Genomic DNA, 18,542 nt, shown 5'->3' with positions numbered 1-18,542 from the left:
TCTGATCTCCTTAAAAAGAAAATAATTATATACGGTTCTTCTCAAGTATTATAATAACCTCAGTTCACACATTAATATACTAAGCAAATATATGATTATATTATATGTTATTATGGTTCTGCAAGGCAAGCAAGCAAATGAATCATGCCATTGCTCCTAGTCTAGTCACCTTAGTGAACCTGAACTTTGCTTGCGGGCAATTATTCATTGCTGTCACAACAATAGGCTTCACTTTCTCAAAGCTCTTGATGATTACCAAGAACCAAATTCTGTATGTCACTGCCATTCCTATCAATATAACAACATCATTCCATTTTGAGTAACCAATTTTCACTTGCCACAAGTTTCTAAGTATCTCTTCCCCACTAATGTTTATCATAGATCCTCCATCTTGATTATTGCCGGTGAATGTTAGGCCTTGAAACGCGTTCTTGAACAATCCTTGGTATGCATACTTGTGGAATGAAATGTAATGCAAAGGATATCTCCAAAACGGTTTAGGGATATCACTTGGAAGCCTATAGAATCCACCATCCAACATCATCACTCCCAATATTCCGGTGCCGAAGATTATGCCTAGCAGAAAATTGGGGACAATGCTTGCAACAATCATCATGAGACCCTCAACCAAAAAGACAGAAACAAAAAGTATAGATGTAAAGTAGATGAATTCTTGGTGTCCTTGGTGAAGTCCAACTAGGTAATAAACCACTGCTCCAGGGATCAGTGACATCAATAGCAAGAATGGAACTAAAGATAATGTGTTGCAAATGGTGTATGCAGTTACCCCATAATGTCCATTCAGTCTTTTTCTTTCAAACACCTAATTATGGATCATTTCACCAACATATTCAGTAATTTGACATGATCATATTTAGAATGTTTCTTGAATACAGTCATTATTGTGCTCTCTGCCTAAATATTGTTCATCCACGTTGGATGGGGCGTGAGTTTCAATCTAGGCAGAGCTCACGCCCCATTCAATAGTGGATGAATAGTACGTAAGTGCGCATAACAGGGTGGTGATAATTATGTCACATAGTTTGTTCTTAACAGAAATAGTAGTTTACCTTAATATCTTCCACAAAAGAAGGGAATGCACCAACAGTAATGAAGGTAAGGAATGTAACAACAAATACAAGTAGTGAAGCTCTGGCCTGACATCAAATAAATTAAGATTTAAGCCTTTAACATTAGGTTTATCAAAATTTTTGCTGCAAATAATGTTGCTATGATTGCTGAATTTTGTGCATTATGTGTCTCAAGGTTGATTTGTGTACCTGAATTGATTCACTGCTTGAGCCAATGTCAAAGAACATGGTACCAAGACTTAAAGTCAGAGCACCATAGATAAGTAGGCGCAACCAGTGATAGCCTACTTTACTTTACATGTTCACAAAAGATCCCCTAGTAAGGACCATGCACTGTTATAAAAAATCAGCATGACTTTTCTTCTCCATTGCATCTGAGTCCTGCATCCATTATTAAGACCTTCAGCAATTGTACAATTTCTACTGCATATGGATATTAAATCAATTTTTTCAACAAGTAGTACTCACCTTTTTTTTTTTTTGAACTATTTCTTTATGAACTTGGTGACTAATTTCAGATCAATCATTTGATTCAACAAGTATATGAATGGATTCTTCTGTGGTTAGCCCTCTAGCTAATCCTTTCTCAGGGTCCTCCTCCTGAAACAAAGAGGTGAATCAGTTGAGTTTCTTTGCAATCTAGCATTGTAGCATTGAAAAATAAATTAAATTCATATAACTCAAAAGTAATAATGTTATCTTGCCAATGTTCTTACTTCGAAAAGTTCCATGTTAATTAAGCAAAACTGAGAAGTCAGTCTTCAAATTAAAATGTGAATACCTACAAATAATACATTTGCTGTAGATAAAGAAATATCAGATAGTATTCATAGAAGTTAAAAGGAAATCACAGGCCCCGTGCTGGATTTTTCCAATTGCTGTCTTTCATATTGAGGTGATAAAGAACCCTATGAGGCAATGAGATTCAGCAGTAATACGTTTAACGGTAGCTGGTTAGTTCTCCGTCACTCACATCAGCTACTTCTGATGAAAGCATAAAATATGTTAAATGATTAACACAATCAAGTAATTTCATTATTGATTTAGAGGCAAACCATGATGATATATTGATCCTTCGCATGATCGATGCTAAAATAGTTAAAGCTCAATGGTCTCTCAAGAGAAATATTCAGTTCAGTGACCAAATCTGAAGTAACATAGGATCTGCAGTTTGCAACTTTGCATTATCCATGATGTTTGCCATTGCTGCTATAGAGATAATTGAGGTATGCTAGAATTAATGCTTGCTGCCAAATGCTCTACAGTTGCATAAATAACATCAGAATAAGGATGTGTTTTATCCTCGACCGAGAACAGATGAATATTGTTTAATTCAATCCAGCTGCACCCTGGATCTTTTCTAAATTTTACACTCTGCAATCTCTTCCTAAGAATTGACTTCTGCCCCCATCTACCTAGCACCGCATACATATTTGACAGAATTACCAAAGGCACTGTTGGGTTCGGATCCAAGCTAAACAACTTTTCAGCAGCTTTCTCCCCTACTTCCATGTCCTTCCAGAACCAACATGCATGCAGTAAAGCTCCCCAAATCACCCTATCTGCTTCAATAGGCATCTGTCTAATAAACTCTTCAGCTTCTCTTACATGGCCTGATCGACCAAGAAGATCCACCACACATGTGTAATGTTCTATGCTTGGCGTTACTTTGTAAAGTTCCTCCATCGAGTGGAAGATTTTCAAACCTTCATCAACTAGACCAGCATGGGAGCAGGCAGAAAGAATGCCAACAAAAGTAGCTGCATTTGGCACAACTCCTTGAACTAACATTGAGTGGAAGAGTAAAATTGCCTTGGATCCAAGTCCATGATATGCATACCCATTGATAAGAGCTGTCCATGCTGCTACATTGGGTGAAAAAATGCTGAGGAATGACCTTTGAGCATCAGCCAAGCGACCACATTTGGAGTAGAAGTCTATAAGGGCAGTCCCAACATAAACATTTGCTTGGAACGGTGTCTTGGTTAAGTGGCCATGAAGCAACCGTCCTTGCTGAAAAGAACCTAGAGATGAACATGCACGAAATAAAACAGAGAACGTCGATCTGCTATAATCAACTGATAACCTACGCATCTTCACGTATAATTTTAATGCCTTCACGTATTGGCCATTTTGAATACAACCAGACATCATCGAATTCCATGTCACAGGGTTTTTCTCATCTTTAGTTTTGTCAAAAAGCTTCACAGCTTCATCAAGTTCACCGTTTTTGGAGTACACAGATATCATGGTATTTAAGGAAGTTAAATCCTTGAGACTCATTTGATTGAATAATTTCTTTGACTTCTCAAAATGACCAATCATAGCATAACCTTTAATCATCAAATTATATGATACGTGATTCGTCTCTCTCAACCTGTAAAATATCATCTCAGCTTCTTCAATCTTCCCCGTGGAGATAAGGCAACCAATCAACAAGTTAGTCACATTCAAATAAGTTTCTCCTCTCATGCTCTCATGAACTCTCTTGGCATCACCTATGGCTTCACAATCACAATAAAACTCAATCAACCCGCCACCAATCGCATTATCAAAAGCAAACCCTTCCTTGATGCAATGCCCATGAACAACCTTCCCCTGCCATAGAGCCCTCAGTCTAGTGCAAACTCTCACAACAGAGCACAACGTGACCTCATTAGGCAACACTCCAGAACTCCTCATACACCAAAACAAATCTAAAGCCCTCTCACACCCATCTTCCCTCTTCGCATACCCAGAGATCAACATGGTCCAAGCCACAATATCACGATCAGGCATCTTTTCAAACATGTCCAGAGCCTCACCCATATTGTCATGCTGCACATAACCCGCAAGCATCAAGCTCCATAACACATCATTCCCGCCATGAAGCTCCTCAAAAACTACCTTAGCTTCTCCAATTCCACAACACTGAACGTAAAAATACAACAAAGCACTCCCCACAAGGCCAAATCTTTCGTATCCAGACCTCAAAAGCAATGAATGAACTTGCTTCCCATGAACAAGTGACCCATAACGTGAGCATGCGCTCAACACCGAAGAGAAAGAGACCTCGTCAAGCTTGACGCAAGAGTGGTGCATGAGGGAAGCAAGGGCCAGAGCTTCAACGTAGCAGCCCCATTGCGAATATCCGGAAATCATAGTATTCCAAGTGGAAACAGTTCGAAGCGGCATATCGTCGAACAGGTGGCGTGCTAATTCAGGTTCGCCGTATCTAACTCTCCTGCTAATGGAAATGTTGGTGGCGATCACGTGACGGAGACGAGGGGTATCCAAATCTTCCAAAAGGGTGGTGAAAAGTCGGAACCTTTGCTTCCAGCAGTTGCACTTCCAGGTGCCAAGGAGGAACAGCTTCTTCATGGTGTGGAAAAGATGGTGGTGTTTGGGCTTTGGGGAGTAAAACTTGTGTTATTGTTCTCTCATCAATCAGAATAGACATTAAAATAACTAAAATGAGACCCGCGCGATGCGCAGACGGTAAATTAATGATAGCATATAATAAATATTAAAAATGGCTATGTTTTGTAGAATTAAATTAAATATGGGTAAACTAAAGTTAAATTTAAAAGGTATTTTGTTTAAAATAATTTATAGTACAAAAGATTTGGATATTGGAGTTGTACAAAGAAAGGTTTTGAGAATCGAACCGGTCATCGAACCGCTCTAGTTACTGGTTCACTGGTTTATTAGTCCAACCGGTCCAACTGTAATTCAACCAGAAAAACCGTTTTAGAATAAAATAATAAATAAATTATAAATATACATACTAAAATATAATTATAGTCTAATATAAATCTAAAAATATCTTCCAAATTTAAAACACTACATGAAATGTCATAAATCAAAACCATATGATCTTATCAAAATACAAACTCAAGTTTTTTTTTAAACAATTCACAACCCTAATTCTCTATGATTTCTTTTGGAAAAATAAAATCCCATCCAAGAAGGAAACCACAGCTGTAAGTAATTGAGAATATTTGTCAAACTCAGCACTAAGACATAGAACAACTATACATATAGAATCAATAAACAAAAGGATGTCTAAAATATCCATAGAATCAATCAAATTCAGCATTAAAAAATATTAAAAACCAAATTTTGCAGTTAAACAGAATAAAGTAAAGATGGGATTTATACTCAAATTCTCCTTAATCTTAAACCATGTCTCAGCACATACTTTGTGAGCAGCAACAAAATCATCTTTACAAGCACAACCCAATTCAATTGGAACACCAGACTCAGAACTATCACTCTCCAAACCTATGTGACAAATTCTACAATCCCTCTCCACTTTGTGCTTAGTATTATTATTAATATTATTAATAATATTAACATTGCCAACTAATAAATGGATATTGAAGCTTTAAACTTTATTTAACAACAATCTGTAACATGGCTCAAATAACAAATTAACCAATTTAATTAATACACAACTCCAAACACAGCAAGTAATCTACTTCATACACTCCTCAAAAGCAGTCCCAAATCATTTGCAATAACAGTGAACTATGCTTCATAAACTACTCAAATTATCAAAATCAGAAACATGAAATGCACTATTTAGAATCTACAGAGGCATACCAATTTCAAGAAATGCATAATTGGCACAATTTATCAAGCATAGCAAAGCTAAGTTCTCAAAGAAAAATTTTAATTGAACACAAAAACACAGCACACAGTCAACAGAGCACAGCAGCACAAAACAGGCATACCCCACGTGCAACACTTAATTTCAAAGGATTCAAGCCTGAAGACCCCATCACCTTCTGCAGATGAATTATCAGAATCATTAACAATGGAGTAATTTACAGTAAAAACAGCAAGATTCACAGATTAATTAACACTTATTCAACAATTATTTAACCCATAACAAGTTCACAAATTAACTAACAACAATTATTCAATAATTATTATTAAAAAAATACCTAGAAGCTAGAAGCCCTAGAACAGAGCAGAGCAGATCCTGAGCAAGAGGGGGACAAGGGAACGACAGAAGGGATGACAGGTGGAACAGAGATAGCGCCGGCGACGATGGAACAGAGCTGTGCGACGGTGCTTTCAAAGCTGAAACAGTAGCTGCACGATGGTGGAACAGAGCTGCACGATAACGACGGTGGCTTCGAAGCTCGTTTCGGCGACGGCGGCGGGAGATGGACGTTGGTGAGGGAGTGAGATCAATGACGGTGAGAGGAAGGAGGAGCTCGAGGGTGATGGGAGGGATGGGTTCGCGTTTAGCCGTTGTGTGGAGCTAAGGTTGCTGGGTTGGGTAATTGGCTAGGGCATCCCAGCAAAACGATGGCGTTTTGCAAAATTTAAAAAATCGGCCGGATCCCGGTTCGGTTCGACCGGCCGGTTTCTGGCCGGTTCGACGATCCAACGTCGGTTTTTCAAAACTTCTGTTTCAACGTCTATCCGAACCGCTATTCCCTTCGGTTCTCAGGGACACGTGGCAAGTTGACATGAGTTACTCCAAGTGGGTCGATCTTAGAATCTTGCTTGGAATGATTTTGGTGTATCGATTCGCGGTGCGGTTTGGTTCGGTTTTTTAGAGAAAAGTCATCCGATCCAATAGTTTAATTAAACTGCGGTTTGGTTTGGTTCAGTTTTTTTCTCAAGACCATCCGAACCAAACCGAACCAATTAAAATCGGTTTGGTTTGGTTCGGTTTGTTCGGTTTTTCAATCAACTCAAAGAAAAGCCTGCCATACTATTTCACAAAAATTATAACATTAAAATCATCTAACACAAATACGCAATAACTAACAAAAGTCTTGATTCAATGAAATTCAATGACAAAAGAAATTAAAATAAATGAAACTCAGAATCACAATTTCACAAACATGTCGAGGAATTCCTAAATGTAGTAAAATAAATGAACTAACTCTATTAAATGACACAAAATAACACAAGACTAACAGAAGTGTCATTGCATTGTGCAAGAAAATAACACATCTAAAGGTATATTACAAACAATAAAATTCTTCCTTTCTATTTTTAATACCATTATATCAATATATTTAGAATGTTGAAGACATCTTTCATAGTACAAAGAACTTCATAACTTGCAATTGAAATGCACTTTCTCACAAAAAATGCAGGCAATACATAAATACATTGTGCCCACCTAGTTCTCTTGAAACTAAAAGCCGCAACCGAGACATGTGTAGAAAGACCAATTACCTTAGGCAATTGCACCTTCTGTTCATCAATTATATTGATTCCAAGTTCTTTTCTTATATCCTGCCAAAGACCAATACCAGATAATGAACAACAAATACTAGGAATCAACAACAATGAACAATGAACAAATAATTAAAAAAACAGAAACAGAAACATAACAAATGAACAAAATAAACAATTACTAGCATTAAGCAACAATGAGCAATGAACAACAATCAGTAACAATGAACAAATATATTGAACAGAAATTGAATACAAATAAATCACAAAATCAACTCAAAACAAGCAAAAATAAATTAAACCCAACAGCTCAGAATCACAGAATTAGAATTATTAATAAATTAAATCACAAAATCAACTCAAAACAAACAACTCAAATTAACAAAATCATTAAACAAGCACAGTAATTATTAGTATTATTAACAAAATTCCAAAACAAGCAAAATAAGTGCAGAAAACCAAAGATCAATTCAGAATCACATAATCACAGAATCAGAATCACAGAACTTGAACTAAGCAAATCAAGCAAATTTCAACCCAGCAACTCAGAAGCACAGAATCAGAGTTATTAACAAGAAATTAACAAAACCCTAAACAAATCTAGCAACTCAGAATCATAGAAATTATAATTAACAAAATCAAACCCTAACTATTTCATAATTATAAACCCAATATGTCTAATTGCTTCAGATACATAGAAGGAGAGAAAATCAAACCTGAAGTCAAGTGGATGGGAAGGAGGAAGAGCACTGGAAGAAGGCCAACCGGTGGCTACTGTGTTGTGGGTGGCCAGGCCAGAAACGCAGCAGTACTGCTATGGGTGGCCACAAACGGTGCTGCGGGTGGCCAGATCGGTCCTGTTGGTGGCGCTGGGGTGCCGCTGGATGGTGCTGGACTGCTGGGTGGTGTAGTGTCTACGACCGCGAGGGTGGTACTGGCTGGGGCTGGGTGGTGCTGTCCGCGAGTAGGGGCTGGGAAGAAAGCTCCGGTGGCGCTGGGAGAAAGGCTTCGACGGCGCTACGTGGTGGTGGGAGGAAGGGGTTCGCCAGCTGGGGAGGTGCTGCAAGAAGATGGGCTCGCCGCCGGCCTTGGGTTTCTTCGAGTGAGACTGAGAATGAGTGCAGAAAGTGAAATTGAGAGTGAGAGTAGAGAGCGGCTAGATTTACGTTTGGGGGTGGGGGGTTTGGTTTTTAGGATTTTGTATAATATCGGTTCGGTTTTCATTGTCAGAGTCGAAAACCGAACTGAACCGCAATAAAAAGTAAAAACAGAAAAATATGTTTTTTCGATTTTTTTGGTTTTTTATTTATTCGATTTTCAATTTTTTCGGTTTGATTGATCGATTTAATTCAATTCCAATCGGTTTTGAACACGCTAGTATCGAGTGTTGTTCTTCTTGATCATCAAGATTACGGAGAAGTCGAAGCCATTTTTTATGTCATTCATTTCAGGGTCACCCACGCGAGCAACACTAGTGATGGAGAATAATGATGATAACTCTGCACTAAGTCATCAAGCATAAACCCAAAATTAAATCTAACTGTATGCTTATAATTATTTTCAAATTAAATCTATAGTAGCTAGGTTTGTGATTTATTTGGTGATTTTAATTTGTATATATATTATTGTTGATTGGTACATAAGTATTGAGTAATCAGTTCCTCATTAGATCAGGAATTATGCTTGAGTGTTGAAGGCAAGTTTCAGATTTATTCATCCAAGGGTAATGCAATCTTGTAATCCATACGATAATCATAACCACTATTACTCAGTATCTGATCTCCTTAAAAAAGAAATAATTATATACAGTTCTTCTCAAGTATTATAATAACCTCAGTTCACACATTAATATACTAAGCAAATATATAATTATATTATATATTATTATGGTTCTGCAAGGCAAGCAAGCAAATGAATCATGCCATTGCTCCTAGTCTAGTCACCTTAGTGAACCTGAACTTTGCTTGCGGGCAATTATTCATTGCTGTCACAATAATAGGCTTCACTTTCTCAAAGCTCTTGATGATCACCAAGAACAACAATCTGTATGTCACTGCCATTCCTATCAATATAGCAACATCATTCCATTTTGAGTAATCAATTTCCACTTGCCACAAGTTTCTAAGTATCTCTTCCCCACTAATGTCTATCATAGCTCCTCCATCTTGATTATTGCCGGTGAATGTTAGGCCTTGAAACTCGTTCTTGAACAATCCTTGGTATGCATACTTGTGGAATGAAATGTAATGCAAAGGGTATCTCCAAAACGGTTTAGGGATATCGCTTGGAAGCCTATAGAATCCACCATCCAACATCATCACTCCCAATATTCCGGTGCCGAAGATTATGCCTAGCAGGAAATTGGGGACAATGCTTGCAACAATCATCATGAGACCCTCAACCAAAAAGACAGAAACAAAGAGTATAGATGTAAAGTAGATGAATTCTTGGTGTCCTTGGTGAAGTCCAACCAAGTAATAAACCACTGCTCCAGGGATGAGTGACATCAATAGCAAGAATGGAACTGAAGATAATGTGTTACCAATGGTGTATGCAGTTACCCCATAATGTCCATTCAGTCTTTCTCTTTCAAACACCTAATTATGGATCATTTCACCAACATATTCAGTAATTTGACATGATCATATTCAATAGTGGATAAATAGTATGTAAGTGTGCATAATAAGGTGGTGATAATTATGTTACATAGTTTGTTTTTAACAGAAATAGTACTTTACCTTCATATCTTCCACAAAAGAAGGGAATGCACCAACAGTAATGAAGGTAAGGAATGTAACAACAAACACAAGCAGTGAAGCTCTGGCCTGACATCAAATAAATTAAGATTTAGCTATGATTGCTGAATTTTGTGCATTATGTGTCTCAAAGTTGATTTGTGTACCTGAATTGATTCACTGCTTGAGCCAATGTCAAAAAACATGGTACCAAGACTTAAAGCCAGAGCACCATAGATAAGTAGGCGCAACCAGTGGTAGCCTACTTCACGATACATGTTCACAAAAGATCTCCTAGTAAGGACCATGCACTGTGTTAAAAAATCAGCATGACTTTTCTTCTCCATTGCATCTGAGTCCTGCATCCATTATTAAGACTTTCAGCACTTGTACAATTTGTACTGCATATGGACATCAGATCAATTTTCAAAAAATTGTACTCACCCTTTTTTTCATTTGAGCTATTTCTTTATGAACTTGGTGACTAATTTCAGATGAATCATATGATTCAACAAGTATATGAATTGCTTCTTCTGTGGTTAGCCCTCTAGCTAATCCTTTCTCAGGGTCCTCCTCCTGAAACAAAGAGATAAATTGGTTAAGTTTCTTTGTAATCTATCATTGTAACCTTTAAAATAAATTGTTGTTCAATGTTCAGTAAAGATCTTAGAATGATTCATATTCTACCTACCTGTTCAAAATCCTTGTTAATAATTTTTACAAAGTGATCAGGAGGATTCTGGAGACTTGGGCAAGGAAAACCATTTGATGAGAAAAACTGCAGCCAAAAACAGAATTCAATAAGCCATTGATTTGCAGCAACAAATACATACATGGACAAACGATACTGATTTCTAACCTTATTGGCAGCTGAGACAGGTCCGAAGTAGACTGTTTTACCAGAAGAGAGGAGACAGAGATTGTTGAAAAGCTGAAAGATTTCATTACTTGGTTGATGGATTGATGCAATAATAGTCATTTGAATTCCATTTTTTTTATTTAAGCTTGCAATTCTACTCATAACATAATAAGAGGCTGCACTATCAAGTCCACTTGTTGGTTCATCAAGAAACAAGAGTCTTGGATGTGTTAAGATCTCAATGCAAATGCTAACTCTCCTCTTTTGTCCACCACTAATTCCCTTAGATCCCCACCCTCCAATTCTTGTGTTGATGGCATCTTGCAGGCCCATTTCTCTTATTGTGAACTCTGCTCTCTCCTTCTTCTCTGATTTGGACATGGAATCTGGTAATTGGAGCTGGGCTGAGTAGTATACAGCTTCTCCAACTGTCAGTGTTGTCAAGATAGTATCATCTTCTGTGACATATGCCTGATTTGATTTCATATAGTTAGAGTAAAAACAAAAGATTAATATATATAGATATTTCTTTAATAGTATGTATAAAAAAATAAGTTTATATTGTCTAACAAAGACTAGAAAATTATTCTTACAGATGTTCCATATGCCAGTGCTTGTTTGCGGCCATTGATTAGGATCATCCCAGTTTGCTTTGACTTTGAACCTAATCTCCCTGCAACACATGAGGATACTTTAGTTAATTTCATTTTGAGGTAAATACAAATTGGTATCCGAAAGATTCTAACGCTGTCAAAATAGTACCTGACTTTTGTTATTGACAAAATAGTCCCTGAAAAATTTTTAAATTTGACAAAATCACCAAACCATAAAAAGATGACGTCACAATGAACAAAAAACGCTGGCCGTCAGAAGAGAGCTCTGACGATGATGGCAGAGAGCTCTGGCGACATTTTCAATTTCTTCTTGGTGGTTTGGCAGAAGGGGACGCGAAAGGAGACGCAGCGGCATGTTAAAGAAGAAGCGGCGAACACAAAGAATGCGACGAGGTGCAGTGGCGTACCATTATAGTCTTCTTTTTCAGCTGCCATAGCAGAAGGGGACGCAGCGGCGTGTTCATGAAGAAGAAGCAGCAAACACGAAGAAGAAGAAGGTCGCCGGAAACATCGCCATCATCGGAGCTTTCTTCGGGCTGCCACATCAGCGTTTTCTGTTCATTGTGACCTCATCGTTTCACGTTAGGTGATTTTGTCAAATTTTAAAATTTTTCAGGGGCTATTTTGCCAATAACAAAAGTTAGCTATCATTTTGTTAGTATCAGAAGCTTTCGAATACTGATTTAGTATTTACCACTTTCATTTTATAACTGGAACTTAAGGAAAAAAAAAGGGAAAAATGCTAAAAGTGAAAGATTTTGAGTGGCTTTGAAAGTGTTATATGTGACTGACTGACTGTGACATCAGCATGCTAAAAGTGTCATTAGTTGTGGACAATTATAGTATATTTGACTTAAGAATGTCAACCATTTAAGGCTTCATGATGAATAGTAGTAGCATGTTATAATTTCACAATCAAATGACTCATATAATATCAAAGTCTGATATTTAGTTTGGTTTGGTAGTAAACTATGAAAGAGTCATGTTATTTGTATACTCAAAAGTAAGTATTAACTAGATACTTAACTTGATTTAAAAGTGAAAAATAAGATTTTAGATGTTAGAGTGGAAATGATTTAAAATATTAAAGGCACAAAACCAAATGTTGATATGAAAAAAGGATTACCTGCTAAGGCATCAAGAAGAGTAGACTTTCCACAACCAGAAGGACCCATTATAGCCAAGAGTTGCCCTGGTTTGGCATAACCTTTTAGGCCCTGAAGTATTGCTTTCCTTCCATTCTTGCCATCTGAGACTGTCACCCATAGATCCTCCCATGTTATGAAAACCCCCTTCTCCTCTTGATGATCCACCTCATTCATGGCTTCCACCTCAAATGTGGTCTCATATTCCAAAACGGGTAGCATGTTGTTTGGTAATTCACAATCACTAACATGAGGCTGAAGAATAGAGCTCATTGTGAGATCAGAGTAATATGCAAGTGTGAGAGTGATGAAGAGTGTGCACTAGTAGGGGAAGGTAGGAGAATTTGGTACACTGAATCTGCCAAGGCTACCTACTATATAGTAACATGTTTTGTCTATTATGTAGTAATTGCTAGTAGGAAAGTGAAAATATGACAATGGAGATCAGAGCTAGCTTAGAAGGTCAAAGAAATCAATGTTCTTTCACTATATACTTGGATTCCTTATTGTCATATGTGAATTGGAGAATTCTCTTACTTCCTGGTCATGTTTTGTTTAAGAAAATTATTATTATATATTGTTTTATATATTGAGATTAATCACTATGCACTAATTACCATGCAATAAAATGCTTCATAAAAAAATGTATACAAAGATGATATATGTATATATAACATTTCTTAGTAACTGAGAATATATCGTTATATACTACCAACTTTTGTTGTTGTTTGGTAAGAGTAATAAGTGATGAAGACCAGCATATATAGTCACGTCATAAGCACGTCATGAAGCAACCAATTTTTTCTCTTTTTTCGGTTTTATTTCCTGATTAATAAACTTGGGTTAATTAACAAATAACAACTAGTATAATGTATGTGTACTATGAAACACGGACATTTTGTTCGGTTGTCGTGTCCGCCTATTGGACACATTTCGGACACGACACTCATCGACACTCGTCGACACGCGTATCTACCGTGTCTAACCGTGTCATAATAAAAAATAAAAAAAAAATTTGCTAGACATACTTGAACACACCTAAATACCGTCACATATTAGCATGTCCAGCATTATTCTTAACATGTATTTTTGAAATAAATTTAAAAATAGTATATATTATTATTTATTAAAGCAAAAAAAATTTAAATACTTTATATAATTAAAATAAGACTTTAAAAATAATTAAAAAAATTAATTTATATTTTAATATCAATAAAATATCAAAATATTATTATGATTTATCTAAAAAATACTTTATATTTTATATATAAGTGTGTCCCCGTATCTTGTAAAATTTTAAAATTCGTGTGTTGACATGTCCGTGTCCTATTGTGTCCCGTGTCCGTGTTCTATCCGTGCATGATAGTGTATGTATCTACTATATGTTTCCGAAAACATTCTAATACTCTCTCCTTTAATTTCATTTTCCTCAAACATATTTGTCTCACGTATTTTCAATGAAACATATTGTCTTGACTTAAAACTACATATGGTTAGGTAAATGGGGATCTTTAAATAAGTTTGATAATGATAACAACTTAGTACAGGTGATAAGCGTATACAAATTGATTCATATTGTAACACTATATAGATTAATGGAATTACTTTTATTATTAAATTATTAATTAGAAAACAATAAAGGTAACAACGTATCTCCATCTCATTTTTTCATATCTACTACTCCTACCTAACACATATAGGGATAGGGATAGGGATAGGCCTCCTTAGTTGAAAGTTTGTAGTGATGTAGAAGGGTCCAACTTATTGACATACCGTTACTTCATTCATACAAGGAATGGAGTGGAGACACATCATTTACAGCTTGTATTATAACCGGGAGTGATTTATAGCCAGAAAACCTACCTGATTGGGGTGGGTGTTCATTCACACGGCCCAAATACAAAGAGCCATTAATGATGAAAGCCAACAGTAGCTCATCAAGTTTGGTTGTATTTGAATCCACACTTAATTCTGGGCCACACCCCAAACCCACTCCTCACTTAACAAACTTTCAATAAGAGAGACTTTGATCCCAAAAAAACAAGTTTAATACATAAGAAATCAACCACCTTGAATTGATCTAGTAGTCAATTCATTATCTTTTTAAACAAATATTTAGATTTTAAATCTATTGATTTGTCAGGCTGAAAAAATAGAGTTTTATATCCAAAAAGTATAAAGTTAGATTCTTGGTGAATCCAAAAATAAAAAAATAGCATAAAAAAAATAAAATAAAAAAAGAAGGTTTATACAAAAAAATTAAATAAATTTAAAAGAGATTCATGTTTAAAAAAAATTCACATTCTAATTGTTTAAATATGAGAAAAAAATTGCTCAGTTTTCAGTGCTGTCCAAAAAAAAAAAATTACCTAAAAGAAGATTTTGTACAAATTTTATTTATTTATTTTATTTTTTTTAATTAAATTACGACATCTAGTGCTCATTAAATGAAAGGTAGGGTTTTCATTGATTAGGTTAGGGCAAAAGCGAAAAAAAAAAATAGCTAACAACAAAACGGGGGACGAATCCGATTTTTTGAAGAACGTGTTTAGAGTGTAATTTAGTCATGAATTAAGAGAAAGAGAAGCTAAATCGTTGTTATGTTGACAAAAATATGATATAACATAATGAAACATTGAGAACGAAAGGCTTATTTACTTGAGCAAGATAGGTTGAACTCAAGCACAAGTAGCTTATTCTAAGATAGCATGGTTTTCAGATACAGGGCTTGCTCTATCATTAATTCTAATCTCTCTCGTGAAAACTTTTGTTGGGTGATTGTTAATGGAAGCAGCAAGAGGTTTCAACTTCTCCTTGCTTTTTGTAATAGCCAAATACACAACCCTATAAACAAGAATCATCCCAAACATGATGGCAAGATCAACCCACTTGGAATGCCCCATTTCCACCTGCCATGTGTTTGTCAAAATGTCTCTACCACTAACAATGGTTTTTGCACTTCCACCTTGTTCCATGGAAAATTTTAAGCCTTCAAATTCATTCTTGAAAGATCCTTGGAAAGCATACTTAAGGAATGAAAGGTAGTAAAAGGGGTATTTCCAAAATGGTTTTGGAAGATCGTTTGGCAGCCTGTAGAATCCACCAGTTAAGATGGTTAGTCCTTGAATTCCGCCGGCAATGCTCATGCCGGTTACGAAATTGGGGAACATACTCCCCACAACCATCATGAGGCTCTCAACCCAAAGCACAATGGCAAACAGAACAGAAGCAAAGTACACAAAGTGTTCTAAACCTCTCTGCAGCCCTGAGAGGTAATATATTATTCCTCCAGGAATTAGACAAATCATTAGCATATATGGAAGTGCTGAGAATATTTTGCCTGTGAGAAAAGCAATAATACCATAGTGACCATTTAGTCTCTCTCTTTCAAATACCTACAACAATCAGAGAAAATATTTTCAGTTAGTTAATTTATACAAGAAAGTACAGGAACAGGAGCATAGCAATCTTACCCTCATTTCCTCCATTAATGGAGCGAATCCACCAATAAGAGCCATGAAAGCCAGAGTTGATATCAAAAAAGTAAGCAGAGACCCTCTTCCCTGAACCATGCATGAAGATATTATATTAACTTGTTAACCTTGTGCATTACAAGTCATAATGTTAATTGCTTTTCATAGTTTACTTACTTGAATTGATCCATTACTTGAGCCAATGTTATAGAACATGGAACCCATGCTAATAGCTACTGCAATAAAGACAACAAGAAGCAACCAGTAATTGCTCAAGTCGCGAAACAATCGCAGCGAAGATCTTCTCATAAGAACGAGGCACTGAGTGAGGAATGTGGCATTGACCCTCTTCTTCCCAACTGCTCCTGAATTCTGTAGGTATGCAAAGGTTAGTTTTTCATATTTGGCATAGAGATATAGGTAAGGAATGTAACATGAACTTACACTTTCAGTTATTGTTGCCACTACATTATTAACTTGGTTTTTAATCTCAGATGACCCATAAGACTTTACAAGGATGTCAATTGCTACTTCAGCAGTAACTCCGAATCCAAAACCTTCTTCAACATCCTGAATAAATAACAAGAAATTTTTATCTCTCTTCCTTTTTCAAACCCATGTAATATCTTTAAGAAGGACAAGAGTTGAGTAGAATGATGAGGTAAAAGTCAGAAGTAAAGGTTACTTGCTTACTTGGTCAAAATCTTTGTTTATGATCCTTAAGTAATGATCAGAGGGATTGTGGAGAGCTGGGCAAGGAAAGCCATTTGAAGAAAAAAACTGCGCTTGGATAAAAAAAGAATTCTCATTATATAATATTAATATCTATCTGGTTGGTTCTGCATAAGAATTTTGGTGGCTAACCTGATTAGCATGAGACGCTTGACCAAAATATACTGCTTGACCAGAAGACAGAAGACAGAGATCATGGAAGAGTTCAAAGACTTCACTACTAGGTTGATGGATTGAAGCAACAATAGTTCTTTGGATGCCATCCCTTAGGCTTAGGCTTGCAATTCTTTTCATGACATAATAGGAAGCTGCACTATCAAGTCCACTTGTTGGTTCATCAAGAAACAGAAGCTTTGGGCGTGTTAGGATCTCAATGCAGATGCTGAGTCTCCTCTTTTGTCCACCACTTAGGCCTTTAGAACCCCATCCTCCAACCCTTGTGTCAATGGCATCTTGGAGTCCCATTTCCCTCAGTGTTATATCAGCTCGTTCCTTCTTCTCAGAAGTGGACATGGAATCTGGAAACTGGAGCTGAGCTGAGTAGTATAAAGTTTCCCCAGCGGTCAAAGTTGACAGCATAGCATCATCTTGTGTTACATATCCCTGATTCATACAAATATATAAACTAGTAAATTGCCAAAAATTGATTTCTTAAATTTCTTCTATGGCGGACAAAAAACAACAAATAAACACTTGTAGTGATAAAATTAAAGTAACTAATTTTTTTTAACTAAAATTCAGCTAGCTGTGTTTTTTCTCTAGCTTTTACTTATTCTGCCTCTCTCTTGTTGGATTAAAAACATTATGTTTGAATGATTAATTATAAGTGTTGATTTCTTCTATATATAGTAATTTTGTTGTTGAAATTAAAAAGGTTTAGAAACTAATTTCTCATAAATTAAACAACAATTTGTTAACTTTCTCGATAGCTATTGTTTCTCTAACAATTTGAACTCTTAACTAGTTATAATTTTATATATGGGAAGGGGAAATTGTAGTTTGGTTTACCGAAGTTCCATAAGCCAGTGCTTGTTTGTGGCCATTGATTAAAATTTTACCGGTCTGTTTGACGCTAGAGCTTAATCTCCCTGGAAGAGATAAAAGAAAGTTATTATGCACAGCAGCAGATGATCCTAATATATTTGCTAATCAATAAAATAATAACCTGATAAGGCATCAAGAAGTGTGGATTTGCCACAGCCAGAAGGACCCATTATGGCCAAAAGCTTCCCCGGTTGAGCATAACCGGTGAGACCCTGCAGAATTGGTTTCCTTTTGTTTCCATCTGCAACAGTAACCCACAAATTCTGCCATGTCACTGTTACGTCTTCCTTTTCTTCTCCCTCTCCCATTGCTACTCTACTACTACTCTAGTTGTAGGGATATAAATATATGAAAGAGCATGGGCTTATATAACGTACGTACTAGATGCCATGCATGAAGGAACTTTAAATGTTGGATCGGAGTTTGATAGATGTGGAAGCAGTTAATGCTCGCTGGGACAAAGAGTTATAGCTAGGTTGAACATGCATGCATGCATATGCACTGGAACTCTCCACTTCCACCGCTGCAAACTAATTTATGACCAACCAAACACTGTCTCCTTTACACCATGTTTTATTTTAACAAGCAAAAGTCAAACCCAAGTACAAAAAAAAAAAGTTTTTTTTATCTTATTCTTTTAAAATATGTTTCAAATTTTTATCATTT

At 36.3% G+C, this 18,542-nt stretch overlaps 4 protein-coding genes across 19 annotated transcripts; all 4 read right to left on the bottom strand.

Annotated features, from left to right (window-relative positions):
• Window positions 1-2: 2 nt before the first annotated feature.
• Window positions 3-8,450, bottom strand: LOC112734407 (pentatricopeptide repeat-containing protein At4g13650). 16 transcript variants are annotated; one of them, XM_029291816.2, is made up of 9 exons: window positions 7,991-8,450; window positions 7,275-7,334; window positions 6,020-6,801; window positions 5,807-5,860; window positions 1,808-4,795; window positions 1,560-1,691; window positions 1,281-1,472; window positions 1,071-1,157; window positions 3-823 (listed from the first exon to the last, which is right to left on the bottom strand). In XM_029291816.2, the coding sequence occupies exon 5, from the start codon at window positions 4,449-4,451 to the stop codon at window positions 2,301-2,303; it is 2,151 nt and encodes a 716-aa protein (XP_029147649.1). In that variant the 5' UTR covers window positions 4,452-4,795; window positions 5,807-5,860; window positions 6,020-6,801; window positions 7,275-7,334; window positions 7,991-8,450; the 3' UTR covers window positions 3-823; window positions 1,071-1,157; window positions 1,281-1,472; window positions 1,560-1,691; window positions 1,808-2,300. The 16 variants fall into 16 exon arrangements, with proteins under 16 accessions (XP_029147649.1, XP_072084641.1, XP_072084640.1 ...); XM_072228540.1 differs by lacking the exon at window positions 6,020-6,801 and having other exon boundaries at window positions 1,808-4,478; window positions 4,715-4,795; XM_072228539.1 differs by lacking the exon at window positions 6,020-6,801 and having other exon boundaries at window positions 1,808-4,478; window positions 4,739-4,795.
• LOC112735612 (ABC transporter G family member 1) lies at window positions 143-1,319 on the bottom strand. The gene is made up of 3 exons (XM_025785139.1): window positions 1,281-1,319; window positions 1,071-1,157; window positions 143-823 (listed from the first exon to the last, which is right to left on the bottom strand). Exons 1-3 carry the CDS (start codon window positions 1,317-1,319, stop codon window positions 143-145), a joined length of 807 nt encoding a protein of 268 aa, XP_025640924.1.
• A 514-nt stretch (window positions 8,451-8,964) lies between the features above and the next one.
• LOC112734409 (ABC transporter G family member 1) lies at window positions 8,965-13,033 on the bottom strand. The gene is made up of 8 exons (XM_025783713.3): window positions 12,609-13,033; window positions 11,462-11,541; window positions 10,869-11,339; window positions 10,701-10,787; window positions 10,454-10,585; window positions 10,177-10,368; window positions 10,013-10,099; window positions 8,965-9,871 (listed from the first exon to the last, which is right to left on the bottom strand). Exons 1-8 carry the CDS (start codon window positions 12,898-12,900, stop codon window positions 9,191-9,193), a joined length of 2,022 nt encoding a protein of 673 aa, XP_025639498.1. The 5' UTR covers window positions 12,901-13,033; the 3' UTR covers window positions 8,965-9,190.
• Window positions 13,034-15,210: 2,177 nt separating this feature from the next.
• Window positions 15,211-18,232, bottom strand: LOC112734406 (ABC transporter G family member 1-like). Its single transcript, XM_025783705.3, has 8 exons — window positions 17,998-18,232; window positions 17,841-17,920; window positions 16,965-17,435; window positions 16,794-16,880; window positions 16,545-16,670; window positions 16,278-16,472; window positions 16,101-16,190; window positions 15,211-16,022 (listed from the first exon to the last, which is right to left on the bottom strand). The coding sequence occupies exons 1-8, from the start codon at window positions 18,182-18,184 to the stop codon at window positions 15,321-15,323; spliced, it is 1,938 nt and encodes a 645-aa protein (XP_025639490.1). The 5' UTR covers window positions 18,185-18,232; the 3' UTR covers window positions 15,211-15,320.
• Between the last annotated feature and the right edge of the window lie 310 nt (window positions 18,233-18,542).

The sequence above is a fragment of the Arachis hypogaea genome, chromosome 3 (assembly GCF_003086295.3).
Source record: "Arachis hypogaea cultivar Tifrunner chromosome 3, arahy.Tifrunner.gnm2.J5K5, whole genome shotgun sequence".
In the NCBI taxonomy this organism is placed as follows: Eukaryota; Viridiplantae; Streptophyta; class Magnoliopsida; order Fabales; family Fabaceae; genus Arachis; species Arachis hypogaea.
This window is presented reverse-complemented; position numbering and strand designations above follow the sequence as displayed.

Excerpts from the sequence above, each read along its gene's own strand:
- LOC112734407 (XM_072228523.1), bottom strand. The coding sequence starts at position 4,451 with ATGAAGAAGCTGTTCCTCCTTGGCACCTGGAAGTGCAACTGCTGGAAG.
- LOC112735612 (XM_025785139.1), bottom strand. The coding sequence starts at position 1,319 with ATGTTCTTTGACATTGGCTCAAGCAGTGAATCAATTCAG. Across the intron at positions 1,158-1,280 it reads CAAGCAGTGAATCAATTCAG|GCCAGAGCTTCACTACTTGT; the intron begins GTACACAAATCA and ends ATTTGATGTCAG. Across the intron at positions 824-1,070 it reads CTTTTGTGGAAGATATTAAG|GTGTTTGAAAGAAAAAGACT; the intron begins GTAAACTACTAT and ends ATCCATAATTAG.
- LOC112734406 (XM_025783705.3), bottom strand. The coding sequence starts at position 18,184 with ATGGGAGAGGGAGAAGAAAAGGAAGACGTAACAGTGACATGGCAGAAT. Across the intron at positions 17,436-17,840 it reads CACTGGCTTATGGAACTTCG|GGATATGTAACACAAGATGA; the intron begins GTAAACCAAACT and ends TGTATGAATCAG. Across the intron at positions 16,023-16,100 it reads CATTAATGGAGGAAATGAGG|GTATTTGAAAGAGAGAGACT; the intron begins GTAAGATTGCTA and ends TGATTGTTGTAG.
- LOC112734409 (XM_025783713.3), bottom strand. The coding sequence starts at position 12,900 with ATGAGCTCTATTCTTCAGCCTCATGTTAGTGATTGTGAATTACCAAAC. Across the intron at positions 11,542-12,608 it reads TCTTCTTGATGCCTTAGCAG|GGAGATTAGGTTCAAAGTCA; the intron begins GTAATCCTTTTT and ends CATGTGTTGCAG. Across the intron at positions 9,872-10,012 it reads CTTTTGTGGAAGATATGAAG|GTGTTTGAAAGAGAAAGACT; the intron begins GTAAAGTACTAT and ends ATCCATAATTAG.